The sequence below is a fragment of the Salmo salar genome, unplaced genomic scaffold (genome assembly GCF_905237065.1).
Source record: "Salmo salar unplaced genomic scaffold, Ssal_v3.1, whole genome shotgun sequence".
In the NCBI taxonomy this organism is placed as follows: Eukaryota; Metazoa; Chordata; class Actinopteri; order Salmoniformes; family Salmonidae; genus Salmo; species Salmo salar.
Genome location: NW_025548214.1, coordinates 100,730 through 114,873, shown reverse-complemented (window position 1 = coordinate 114,873; position 14,144 = coordinate 100,730). Strand labels below are relative to the sequence as shown.

Sequence of the window (14,144 nt, the reverse complement as noted above, 5' to 3'; positions counted from 1 at the left end):
GGAAATTAATATTTGTGTCATTCTCAAAACCTTTGGCCACGACTGTACATACGCTCACACACAAACACGCATATTGATGCCACACACTCACCTCACACACGCTGCTCTGCTTATTGTTTATCCTTATTGACTAGTCTTTTATAGCCCTACCCACGTACTGTATTACCTCAATTACCTCGTACCTCTGCAGATTGACTTAGTACTGGTACTCCTTGTGTATAGCCATGCTATTACCTGGTTCTCCTTGTATATAGCCATGCTATTACCTGGTACTCCTTGTATATAGCCATGCTATTACCTGGTACTCCTTGTATATAGCCATGCTATTACCTGGTACTCCTTGTATATAGCCATGCTATTACCTGGTTCTCCTTGTATATAGCCATGCTATTACCTGGTTCTCCTTGTATATAGCCATGCTATTACCTGGTTCTCCTTGTATATAGCCATGCTATTACCTGGTTCTCCTTGTATATAGCCATGCTATTACCTGGTTCTCCTTGTATATAGCCATGCTATTACCTGGTTCTCCTTGTATATAGCCATGCTATTACCTGGTTCTCCTTGTATATAGCCATGCTATTACCTGGTTCTCCTTGTGTATAGCCATGCTATTACCTGGTTCTCCTTGTATATAGCCATGCTATTACCTGGTACTCCTTGTATATAGCCATGCTATTACCTGGTTCTCCTTGTATATAGCCATGCTATTACCTGGTACTCCTTGTATATAGCCATGCTATTACCTGGTACTCCTTGTATATAGCCATGCTATTACCTGGTTCTCCTTGTATATAGCCATGCTATTACCTGGTACTCCTTGTATATAGCCATGCTATTACCTGGTACTCCTTGTATATAGCCATGCTATTACCTGGTACTCCTTGTATATAGCCATGCTATTACCTGGTTCTCCTTGTATATAGCCATGCTATTACCTGGTACTCCTTGTATATAGCCATGCTATTACCTGGTTCTCCTTGTATATAGCCATGCTATTACCTGGTTCTCCTTGTATATAGCCATGCTATTACCTGGTTCTCCTTGTATATAGCCATGCTATTACCTGGTACTCCTTGTATATAGCCATGCTATTACCTGGTTCTCCTTGTATATAGCCATGCTATTACCTGGTACTCCTCTGTATATAGCCATGTTATGTTTTTATGTTTTACTAGTTAATTTTTTATATTTGTCTTACTTTTTAACACTACACTGTTTCCCATGGGCTCATAAGTAAGCATTCCACTGTAAAGTCTACACCTGTTGTATTCGACTCATGTGACCAATATCATTTGATAGGCAGGTTTTCATTTTGAGTTGTGACCCCTACAGAAAGATACTATTGTTAGAGTGCAGACTGTGATAAAAAGTAGGCTATAGACTTGTAATTCCCATCCTCATTCAGAATAAATATATAGTTGGTAACAATATATTTGAATACTATGCTACAGTAGTAGTTCTAGCATAAGACAATGTTACGTGTGGGGTTCCCATAGTTTACTTCCAGTAAAAGTACTTTCTGTAGTGCCTCTTTCAGCCCTTATGCTGCCTGTCCCCGTCATTTCTGATGCAGTTATATCACTTTATTTAGGATAATCAATGTTTTATAGGCCGATCATGCAAATACCTCATGCAAACAAACACTTCTTACTCGTTACATTTATACAGATACAAAACTTTCAATCAATAATTCACTGGTGCAACAGTCACCATAATTTCCATTCTGACATTACATGTATCCATCTCAGTGCCATTCGTTGCTGTCAAAGTACAGTTCTAGGTCATTGTACCATAGGTAAATCAAATCAAGGTTTAGGAAGATAGGTCACATGGACTTCATCCACAAAGATTCAAATGATTTTAGAACTGTATAGCACTGAGACCAAGACATCTCTCGCTGTCTACTAGCACTGACTGCTGATAGTAAGTTAATTTTTCTTCAATAAAGTAGCTATGACATGTGGTTGTCCCACCTAGCCATCTTAAAACCGCTACGGGATCGGTGTCCCCCCACGGGACGGTTGAGCTGATGTAGGCTAATGCGATTAGCATGAGGTTGTTAGTAACAAGAACATTTCCCAGGACATAGACATATCTGATATTGGCAGAAAGCTTAAATTCTTGTTCATCTAACTGCACTGTTCAATTTACAGTAGCTATTAGAGTGAAAGAATACCATGCTATTGTTTGAGGAGAGTGCACAGTTATGAAAATGTATTAATAAACCAATTAGGCACATTTGGACAGTCTTGATACAACATTTTGAACATACATATAATGGTTCATTGCATCAGTCTAAAACCTTGCACATACACTGCTGCCATCTAGTGACCAAAATCTAAATTGCCCCTTAACTGGAATAATACTTTGTGAACTTTCTCTTGCATTTCAAAGAAGATTATAAAAAAATATAAACGCATGTTTTTTCCTTTGGAATATCTTTTACCAGATCTAATGTGTGAAAGCCATGGTATGGTTGGTATGGAAAGCCATGGTATCAATAATATGCATATCCTTGCTTCAGGTCCTGAGTTACAGGCAGTTAGATTTGGGTATGTCATTTTAGGAAAACATTTTTAAAAAAGGGTCCGATCCTATCAAGATAAATGCACTAAGTCTCTCTGGATAAGAGCATCTGCTAAATGCCTAAAATGTAAATGTAAAATGTCTTCCCCAACCAGCTCTCTGGACTTCCGAAGACACAGTTGCATGCACCCTCCCATATAGCGTTTTTGTCTTCCTCCACAACTACCGCTCTGAGACCCAGAGCTATTGCCTCACGGATTTGGTCCTCTGTCCTTTGCAGCCTTTAGCGGGGACACCACTGACTGTTTTCCTAGCTTCTTGAAGACTAGAACTAGCTAGCTATACATCCACCCCTCACACAAAGGCTTGAAATGCTTCAAGTTGCTCCTATTTTAATTCAATCCCTAAATTGGTCGTTACAATGTGGCAGTGTCGTCTCTATCTCTTTTTCAGAAAGGTCCATCAGAGTTTTTCTTCCCACAGTTTCAGTTAGCTAGACTATCTTTAGCTTGGCTTGTTTACCTCTCTAGTCGGGGCATAGCAAATTGACGAGGAAGCGTGCGAGGGCGTTGAGCATGCAAATAGCGTGCATATGAGAACCAGTCTAAAAGTTGCTAAACACTTGAGCTAACTTCCCCTTTTCCAAGCCTGAGTTATCAGACCACTGAGTCACAGCTCGCTATTTAGTCACGTGGGTCGCACGCCTCTGGCCATCGTCAAAAGCCTCTTCAAATAGTATCTAAAATAAGGCATCTGTCTTATTCCCCCCCACCTTGCAAGGTTAGGTAGAGTTAGGGTCAGAGTTAGTGTTAGTTAGGGCCAGGATTAGTTAGGGCCAGGATTAGTTAGGGCCATGGTCAAGTTTAGTTAGGGCCAGGGTCAGTTAGGGTCAGCATTAAGGTTAGCTAGGGTCAGCTATAACTCTCTACTGACCTGCACCTCCTCTCCCACAGCAACACTTTTATGGAGGTGAAGGCCATCTCCAACCAGATCTGGAAGTTCCAGAGATATCAGCTGATTATGATCTTCCATGACCGTCCGATCCTCCCTCCGCCCCTCATCGTGTTCAGCCACCTCTACCTCCTGTTCAGAAGCTTTCGCTGCACCAAGAAGAACGATGGAGATCTGAACGAGAAGGACAGAGGACTCAGTGAGTGTCTTTTTCATTAAAGTAACTAGAGTAGCATTGAAAAAACTCCTAGTCAGGGATGTTTACTAAAAGCATAGTTCCACAAACGGTCCTTAGTGCAGAGTGATGTAGATATTTTCAGTCAAGTGGATTACAAAGATGAGTGCATACTGGATGGCACAAACTCTGAACACTTTTCCCCATCATAGTGTTGTGCTAGTGCATCAATGCAAAGTAAGTTGCCTGTTCCAGCCAACCATTGTCATGCTCAGGGGTGCAACTTTGGTTTTAGAAGTGGGGTGGACATAACCTGGCGGGGCTTCTGAAGGTCTTCCCTTAGAATTGTTTGGGCATCTAAAGCTTGTTTCCTGCTTTTCTACATAATCTAAAATGATCGTTTTGGGGTTATTTTTGGGTCACATTTATTTTAAATAAGAATAGAATATGTTTAGGACTTCAAAAGAACACCCGCCACCTGCAAAATGTGGGTAGATATTGGCGTGTAAGATGTTTATTTCCCTATGCACGTTAAGACCACATAAGAGCGCCACGGTGCGAGCATTTTACTCTCGCTTGCAAAAAAAAAAAAGTCAAGTATGATCACATTTATAGTAAAATAAAGTATTTCTGCTGTTTTGCTTCCTAGCTGGTAAAGTAATCACACAATGTCAAAACTATGAATCCTATATAGCCCATCACACTTCACACTGCCTGGTTGGGGTCTGTGCACACATTTTTAGAAGCACACAGGCATAAAAGTTGGTCTAATTTCAAATCAAATCGTTATTTGTCACTTAGGAGAATACAACAGGTGTAGACCTTACAGTGAAATGCTTACTTACAAGCCCTTAACCAACAATTATTTAAGAAGTTAAAAAGTAAAATGTTTTAAGTAAAAAATAGATAAGTAGAAAATAAAAGTAACAAATAATTAAACAGCAGCAGTAAAATAACAATAGCGAGGCTATATACAGGGGGAACCGGTACAGAGTCAATGGGCGGGGACACCGGTTAGTCGAGGTAATATGTACATGTAGGTAGCGTTAAAGTGACCATGTATAGATAATAAACAGAGTAGCAACAGCGTAAAAGAAGGGTCTGGGTAGCCCTTTGATTAGCTGTTCAGGGTTGAAAAGGTCACATCTTTCCAAAACATCATATGTGTGATTAGGCAACCCTCATGAACTGTAAATCAGTCATTTCTCCAACAGATGTCAAAGAAAAAAAAACACACACACACACACACACACACACACCAAGGATGGAGTGACACAGTGCGTGGCTTAATAACACAGAGCTTGTAATGGCATTACCATAATCTCTAGGCTGTGCCAAGTTCAACAAGATGCCCCGCTTGACTGTAGCTCGCTGTCTGAGCACAGCGACCTTGAAAAAAAGGCCCAAAGTGAAGCGTGGCCCTAAATTTAAGATGCTTTTGGGTGACAGCGGGAGAACCATTAGGGTAGGAAGCATAATTCGACCTCAGGAACGTTCCTGAGGTCCTCCCAATCTGTGCAAGCCTAACCTTGACCATGTGGAATTAACCCCTAACAGTGAAAAGAAGGTGTTTACAGCAACAGTTTGCAATGACTTCTCTCCCCATAGGAACACATTGCCTGCTCCCCTAAATTCAACCTGAAGCCTATGTGGGTTATGAATGCCTTATGAATCTGTCTTCGATGACAATTCATCAAGTCACGATGAAGTCTACCTGTGTTGATTCTAAGCTTCCTGGAGCAACCGGAAGTGGTTAAATTCACCCTAAAGGTGTTTTGATATACCAAACCTGCAGATTGTGAAAATCACTGCATTCAACCCTGTCTAAATCAGTCAGTTCTTAACCTGTTAGGGCTAGGGGGCAGCATTGACACGGCTGGATAAAAAACATACCCGATTTAATCTGGTTACCACTCCTACTCAGTAACTAGAATATGCATATACTTATTACATATGGATAGAAAACACCCTAAATTTTCTAAAACTGTTTGAATGGTGTCTGTGAGTATAACAGAACTCAAATGGCAGGTCAAAACCTGAGAGATTCCTTTACAGGAAGTGGCCTGTCTGACCATTTCTTGAACTTCTTTTCCATCTCTATCATTTACTAAGGATCTCTGCTCTAACGTGACACTTCCCACGTCTTCCATAGGCTCTCAGAGCCCGGGAAAAAGAGAATGTCGTCATTCCAGCCCCAGGCTGAAACACATTATCGCCTTTCTCAAGTGGCCCATCAAGAGACACTAGCTTATGCGCGTGACCCCGACCGCCCCGCCTTTGGGATTTTTTTCCTCTGTTTGCCGAAAAGGAGATTCCCTGTCGGAATATTATCGCTTTTCTACGAGAAAAATGACGTAAAAATTGATTTTAAACAGCGGTTGACATGCTTCGACGTACGGCAATGGAATACTTTGAATTTTATTGTCAGGAATTGCGCCAAGCGCGACACTTCTTTACTATTTCGGATAGTGTCTGGAACGCACGAACAAAACGCCGCTATTCGGATATAACGATGGATTATTTTGGACCAAACCAACATTTGTTATTGAAGTAGACGTCCTGGGTGTGCATTCTGACGAAGACAACAAAAGGTAATGACATTTTTATAATAGTAAATATGATTATGGTGAGTGCTAAACTTGCCGGGTGTCTAAATAGCGAGCCCGTGATGCCTGGGCTATGTACTTAGAATATTGCAAAATGTGCTTTCACCAAAAAGCTATTTTAAAATCGGACATATCGAGTGCATAGAGGAGGTCTGTATCTATAATTCTTAAAATAATTGTTATGCTTTTTGTGAACGTTTATCGTGAGTAATTTAGTAAAATGTTAGCGAATTCCGCGTAAGTCTGCGGGGGGTATGCTAGTTCTGAACGTCACATGCTAATGTAAAAAGCTGGTTTTTGATATAAATATGAACTTGATTGAACAAAACATGCATGTATTGTATAACATAATGTCCTAGGGTTGTCATCTGATGAAGATCATCAAAGGTGAGTGCTGCATTTAGCTGTCTTCTGGGTTTTGGTGACATTATATGCTGGCTTGAAAAATGGGTGTCTGATTATTTCTGGCTTGGTACTCTGCTGACATAATCTAATGTTTTGCTTTCGTTGTAAAGCCTTTTTGAAATCGGACAGTGTGGTTAGATTAACGAGAGTCTTATCTTTAAATGGCTGTAAAATAGTCATATGTTTGAGAAATTCATCAGATGACACACCTAGGACATTATGTTATACAATACATGCATGTTTTGTTCAATCAAGTTCATATTTATATCAAAAAACAGCTTTTTACATTAGCATGTGACGTTCAGAACTAGCATACCCCGCGCAAACATCCGGTGAATTTACAAAATTACTCACGATAAACGTTCAAAAAAACGTAACAATTATTTTAAGAATTATAGATACAGAACTCCTCTATACACTCGATATGTCCAATTTTAAAATAGCTTTTCGGTGAAAGCACATTTTGCAATATTCTCAGTAGATAGCCCAGCCATCACGGCTAGCCATTTAGACACCGACCAAGTTTAGCCCTGATCAAACTCCGATTTACTATTACAAAAGTTTCATTACCTTTGTTGTCTTCATCAGAATGCACTCCCAGGACTGCTACTTCATTAACAAATGTTGGTTTGGTCCAAAATAATCCATCGTTATATCCGAATGGTAAAGGGTCGCGCACATGGCGCAATTCGTGACAAAAAAATTCTAAATATTCCATTACCGTACTTCGAAGCATGTCAACCGCTGTTTAAAATCAATTTTTATGCCATTTCTCGTAGAAAAGCGATAATATTCCGACCGGGAATCTCCTTTTCGGCAAACAGAGGAAAAAAAATCACAAAGACGGGGGCGGCCAGGTCACGCGCCTAAGCCCAGAGTCCCTTGATCGGCCACTTGAGAAAGGCGATAATGTGTTTCAGCCTGGGGCTGGGATGACGACATTCAGGTTTTTCCCGGGCTCTGAGCGCCTATGGACGACGTAGGAAGTGTCACGTTAGAGCAGAGATCCTTAGTAAAAGATAGAGATGGCAAAGAAGTTCCAGAAATGGTCAGACAGGCCACTTCCTGTAAAGGAATCTCTCAGGTTTTGACCTGCCATTTGAGTTCTGTTATACACAGACACCATTCAAACAGTTTTAGAAACTTTAGGGTGTTTTCTATCCATATATAATAAGTATATGCATATTCTAGTTACTGGGTAGGATTAGTAACCAGATTAAAATCGGGTACGTTTTTTATCCAGCCGTGAAAATACTGCCCCCTAGCCATAAGAGGTTAAACACACACATTATTTTTAAAGTTTTATAAACTTGAGTGTTTTCTATCCAAATCGACTAATTATATGCATATCCTAGCTTCTGGGCCTGAGTAGCAGGCAGTTTACTTTGGGCATGCTTTTCATCCAGAGGTGAAAATAGTGCCCCCAACCCTAGTGAGGTTAAGAAGCCTTTTGGACCTAGACTGGCGCTCTGGTACCATTTGCCATGCGGTAGCAGAGAGAACAGTCTATGACTAGGGTGGATGGAGTATTTGACAATTGTTAGGGCTTTCCTCTGACACCACCTGATATAGAGGTCCTGGATGTTGGGAAGATTGGCCCCAGTGATGAACTGGGCCATACGCACAACCCTCTGTAGTGCCTTGCGGTCAGAGACCGAGCAGTTGCCATACCAGGCAGTGATGAAAACAGTCAGGGTGCGCTCAATGGTGCAGTTGTAGAACCTTTTGAGGATCTGAGGACCCATGCCAAATCTTTTCAGTCTCCTGAGGGGTAATAGGCTCTGTAGTGCCCTATTCACAACTGTCTTTGGACCATGATAGTTTGTTGGTGATGTGGAAACCAAGGAACTTGAAGTTCTCAATTTGCTCCACTGCAGCCCCGTCAGTGAGAAAGGGGGCGTGCTCGGTCCTCTTTTTACTGTAGTCCACTATCATCTCCTTTGTCTTGATCACATTGAGTAAGAGGTTGTTGTCCTGGCGCCACACGGCCAGGTCTCTGACCTCCTCTCTATAGGCCGTCTCATCGTTGTTGGTGATTGGCCTCCAACTGTTGTGTCGTCTGCAAACTTAGTGATGGCGTTGGAGTCATGCCTGGCCATGCAGTCATGAGTGAACATGGAGTACAGGAGGGGACTGAGCACACACCCCTGAGGGGCCCCCCGTATTGAGGATCAGCATGGAAGATGTTTCGTTGCCTACCCTTATCACCTAGGGGCAGCCCGTCAGGAATCCAGGATTCTTTTGCAGAGGAAGGTGTGTAGTCCCAGGGTCCTTTGCCTAGTGATGAGCTTTGAGGGCGTGTTGGCAATGAATAGCATTCTCACATAGGTGTTCCTTTTGTCCAGGTGGGAAAGGGCAGTGTGGAGTGCAATAGAGATTGCATCATCTGTGGATCTGTTTGGGCGGTATGCAAATTGGAGTGGGTCTAGGGTTTCTGGGATAATGGCATTGATGTGAGCCATGACCAGCCTTTCAAAGCACTTCATGGCTGCAGACGTCAGTGCTATGGGTCGGTAGTCATTTAGGCAGGTTACCTTAGTGTTCCTGGGCACAGGGACTATGGTGGTCTTTTTGAAACATGTTGGTATTACAAATTCAGTGAGGGACAGGTTGAAAATGTCAGTAAAGACACTTGCCAGAGTGGTGGAAATATTGAATCAAATATTTCTCAGATACCGGACCTTGTGAATTCAAATAGACTTTATTACAGAAAGTAAGAAAGCAGAGCGATTCCATGGAAGAACTGACTCTCCATTCTTTGTACTTGGCTTCTACACAGTCTGACCCTTAGGTAACATCGTCACTCCACTTTATGAATCTTGTTGTCTTGCTTAGTTTCCATTCTCTTATTGGCTCAGACATTGGGGCATAGATTATATTGGTGGCATAACATGCACACTCCTACTGGTGCATATAACTGATTAGCTAATGTTCCTGTCCAAAGGTCTTCACATGTTCAGGCCGATGTTGTCTATGTATGATTAACCCATGTGCATGTCCAGTAGCCTTCACAAGATCAGATATGGCTCAGACCAGTCACATCTTGTTGGTCTACCTTGCCTCATCCATACAGATTTAGCTTACGTTCTGTTTCTTACATGTCTAATGGTTAATGCGATGTTGATCCAGCTTTGTTCACTCACATGGCCTCAGCCTTAATTCTGCTTACACATGTCTAATACTTAAACTTATATCGATTCCTCTTTCTACTTCAAAGAGAACAGTATATGTACTGAAAAAAAAAAATAAAATAAAATACATTTAAAAAAAAAAATCACCAGATGACTGGAAATTCTCTAACACCAGTTGGTCAACGCATGCTCAGAGTACACGTCCTGGTAATCCGTCTGGCCCTGCGGCCTTGTGAAGGTTGACCTGTTGAAAGGTCTTACTCACGTTGGCTATGGAGAGAGGATCACACAGTCGTCCTGAACATCTGATGCTCTCATGCATGCGTCAGTGTTGCTTGCCTCGAAGCGAGCATAGAAGTAATTTAGCTTGTCTGGTAGGCTCGTGACACTGGGCAGCTTGCGAATGTGCTTCCCTTTGTAGTCTAATAGTTTGCAAGCCCTGCCACATTTGACGAGCGTCAGAGCCGGTGTACTACGATTCATTCTTAGCTCTGTATTGACGCTTTGCCCATTTGATGGTTGTCAGACGGCATAGCGGGATTTCTTATAAGCATCTGGGTTAGAGTCCCGCTCCTTGAAAGCGGCAGCTCTGCCCTTAAGCTCAGTAAGGATATTGCCTATTATCCATGGCTTGCGTACGTACAGACACTGTGGGGATGATGTCATTGATGCATTGATGAAGCCAGTGACTGAGGTGTACTCAATGCCATCGGAAGAATCCTGGAACATATTCCAGTCTGTGCTAGCAATACAGTCCTGTAGCTTAGCATCTGCGTCATCTGATGACTTCATTGGTGCTTCCTGCATTAGATTCTGGTTGCACATTTAACATGTTGGTAGAAGTTACGTAAAAGGTAAAACGTATTAAAGTTTCCCTACATTAATGTCCCCGGCCACTAGGAATGAGCGTTTTCCTGTTTGCTTATGTCCTTACACAGCTCATTGAGTGCGGTTTTAGTGCCAGCATCGGTTTGTGGTGGTAAACAGCTACGAAAAATATAGATGAAAACTCTTGCTAAATAACATGGTCTACAGCTTATCATGAGATACTCTACCTCAGGTGAGGAAAAACTTGAGACTTCCTTAATATTAGATTTCGTGCACCAGCTGTTGTTTACAAATATACACAGACGCCACCCTGTTCTATCTTGCCGATGGACCGACAACTCAGCCAGCTGTATGTTATTCATGTCGTCGTTCAGCCACGACTCTGTCCAACATATTACAGTTTTTAATGTTCCGTTGGTAGGTAGGATATTCGTGATCGTAGCTCATCTATTTTGTTATCAAATGATTGTAGGTTGGCTAATAGGACTGATGGCAGATTACCCACTCGCCATCGGAGCCTTGAGGGAGTCCGACCTATGTCCCCGATATCTCTCTCTCATTCTCCTGCCAATGACAGGCTATATCAGGTATCTGAAATAAATATTTTGTGTCTGACTCATTAAAGAAAAATCTTTGTCCAGTACGAGGTGTGTAATCACCGTCCTAATATCTAGAAGCTCTTTTCGGTCATAAGCGACGGTGGCAGAAACATTATGTACAAAATAAATTACAAATATCACGTCCTGACCAGCAGAGGGAGTAATTGTATTAGATTTTGGTCAGGACGTGGCAGTAGGGTTGTGTTGTATGGTTTTTCTAGTATGTCTGTTTCTTTGTTAGTCTGTGTGGCTCCCGATCAGGAACAGCTGGTTATCGTTGTTCCTGATTGGGAGTAATATATTAGGAGTGTGTTTTTCTCCTGGGGTTGTGGGTTGTTGTATTTCGCACTGCTGTGAGTATTAGCCTGTGAAACTGTCGGTCTGCCGTTCTTTGTTTTCATGTTTCTGTGTTCACATTTATTTAATAAATAATAATGAACATGCAACCCGCTGCGCCTTGGTCCGCTCTACACAACGACAACCGTTACAAAATAACGCAAAAAAACAGCACAATTTGTTAGGAGACCGTAAAATGGCAGCCATCTCCTCTGGCACCAAAATGACTATCATAATCCTTTCCACCATTATCAACCCTAGTACTACAATTCAATGCTGTGTGTTTGCTTGTTGCAATAAGAGTGACTTGAGCATGTCTCGTGACCGGGGACACGTCGATTGTATCTAGTGTAAACTTCTGAGTTCTCCAACCACCAAGTGGCGCTCTTTTTCATGGTCCTTTGAGACAGGTTAGAGACAATTACCCTGGAGAAATCTGAGAAATGACCAGTAGGGTCTGCTCACAGTACGCTCAGTTCCCCAGCCAATTTCTGGTCTTGGATCAGGTCGGTCCTGACTAGTTACGCAAGCAGTTGAAGCCCTCGACCAACTCAACTGAACAGCGCCAAGCACTGTTCAATCCCCAGAAGAATCAGAGCCCAAGTCATAGGCCTCAGGCGACCATGCAGATCTCCTGGAGGTGCTGAGCAAGATGTAGAATGGGTGACTGCCTGCAGCTGACCATGGCCCAGGAACCAGGGCAGAAAGCCTCCCCAAGGTCGACGAGCAACCTACCCAGAGTCTGTGCCTAGATACTGGTACGACCAACCCTTTCAGACCATGTGGACCTCTTACGCCCACGCCTGGACACGGTCTGCCCCTCACCACATCAGTGGGACCTACCTAGGACAGTCATGACTCAGCTAAGGTGTGCCCTTCCAGAGGATGGGCACTCTGCCCCTCAGCACCTCCCCCGTCACCAATCTACTTGGAACCGGCTACTGGTTACTCAGCTCCAGCATACAAAGATGACAGTAGAGAGTTTCTTCACAAGATGGCCTTGATTACCATTTCAACATGTGCTCGTAGCTGATTGCCTGACTTGCTAACTATATTACATCTGAATTATACATTTTGGGTGATCTTAATTATAATTGGTTGATGCCAGCTTCCAAAATATATCTGCATTGAGCTAAATCTAACGCAACTGAACCAACTGTAAACACCCTGAAAATGTTTCAGATATTATTTTGATCAACTCCCCTCATAAGTACACAGCCAATGAAATGTTTGCTAATGAGTTCAGTGACCAAATAGGTCACATACACATGTTTAGCAGATGTTATTGCGAGTGTAGCGATATGCATGTGCTTCTAGTTCTGACAGGGCTGCAAAAATCTAACAATTCCATAACAACTACCTAATACACACAAAGGAATATATACATATATGGATGAGCAACGACAGAGCAGCATAGGCAAGATGCAATAGATGGTATAAAATACAGTATATACACATGAGATGAGTAATGCAAGATATGTAAACATTATTAAAGTGACTAGTGATCCATTGTTACGCACGCCTCTTGGAGGGGAGAAAGCAACACCCTGATACACTCAACTCCCCGTGGAGTGAAAGAGGTATGGGATTGCAGGTGCGGGTAAGGATGACAGAGGCAGAGTGTTTTACCATTTACAGGGAATTTATTTCCTTCACATGGGGAAAAGGGGCTGGACGGAACCAAAGCAAAGTAAGTAAAAGTTAAAGCTCCCTCTCCTACCTACCTATTCTTAGCGCCACCTGGCACACTAACTGCATAGTCACTTTAACCATATCTACCTCAATCAGCCCGACTAACCGGTGTCTGTATGTAGCCTCGCTACTGTGTATAGCCTGTCTTATTTCTTTACTTACCTATTGTTCACCTAACACCTTTTTTGCACTATTGGTTAGAGCCTGTAAGTAAGCATTTCACTGTAATACCTGTTGTATTCGGCGCACGTGACAAATAAACGTTGACTTGATTTGAAATACAGGGGACGGTCCGCCCAGGTCTTACCTAGTGTGCATAGACATAGTAAATACTGCGGGTATATGTATACCGGCAGGCCTCTTGCCTAAACACTCCCAAGGAGCCTTCCCCTTCTCCCCGGGAACAAAAACAGAATAATACAAACTTAAAGTGAACAATTTCAATAATCAAAACATTTTTTTTAACATAAACATACCTCAGCAGGACCAGCTACAAAATACTTTACCAAAACTGGCTGAGCAACAACCAACACAAGACATCAAAGAAGCTCTCTCCACCCTAACAAAGAAACACTGGCTTATACCCAGCTGCAGAAGGAGTCTGTAATTGAAGACAGCTGTATCCCCTGACAAGAGGGCGGGATCAGAGCTCCAATTAGCAATGGGGGCGACCAATCAGCTGCTTTGGACTTCAGGAAGCCATTTCCTGAAATACACACATAAACACATACAAACCCACAACAACACAGAAACAGGGGAACGTAACATCCATTTATTAAAATGGCCAATGATTTCAAGTCTGTATGTAGGCAGCAGCCTCTCCGTGTTAGTGATGGCTGTTTTAACAGTCTGATGGCCTTGAGATAGAAGCTGTTTTCAGTCTCTCGGTCCC

At 42.4% G+C, this 14,144-nt stretch overlaps 1 protein-coding gene across 1 annotated transcript in view; it reads left to right on the top strand.

The window, feature by feature from the left end:
- Nucleotides 1–14,144, top strand: part of LOC106561862 (transient receptor potential cation channel subfamily M member 1) — a gene marked incomplete at its 5' end in the record, with an annotated part of 116,245 nt that overhangs the window by 84,128 nt on the left and 17,973 nt on the right. The window contains one exon of the mRNA XM_045712055.1: nucleotides 3,483–3,679. Within this exon, the coding sequence (XP_045568011.1) occupies nucleotides 3,483–3,679 (197 nt within the window). The remainder of the gene's footprint in view (nucleotides 1–3,482; nucleotides 3,680–14,144) is intronic.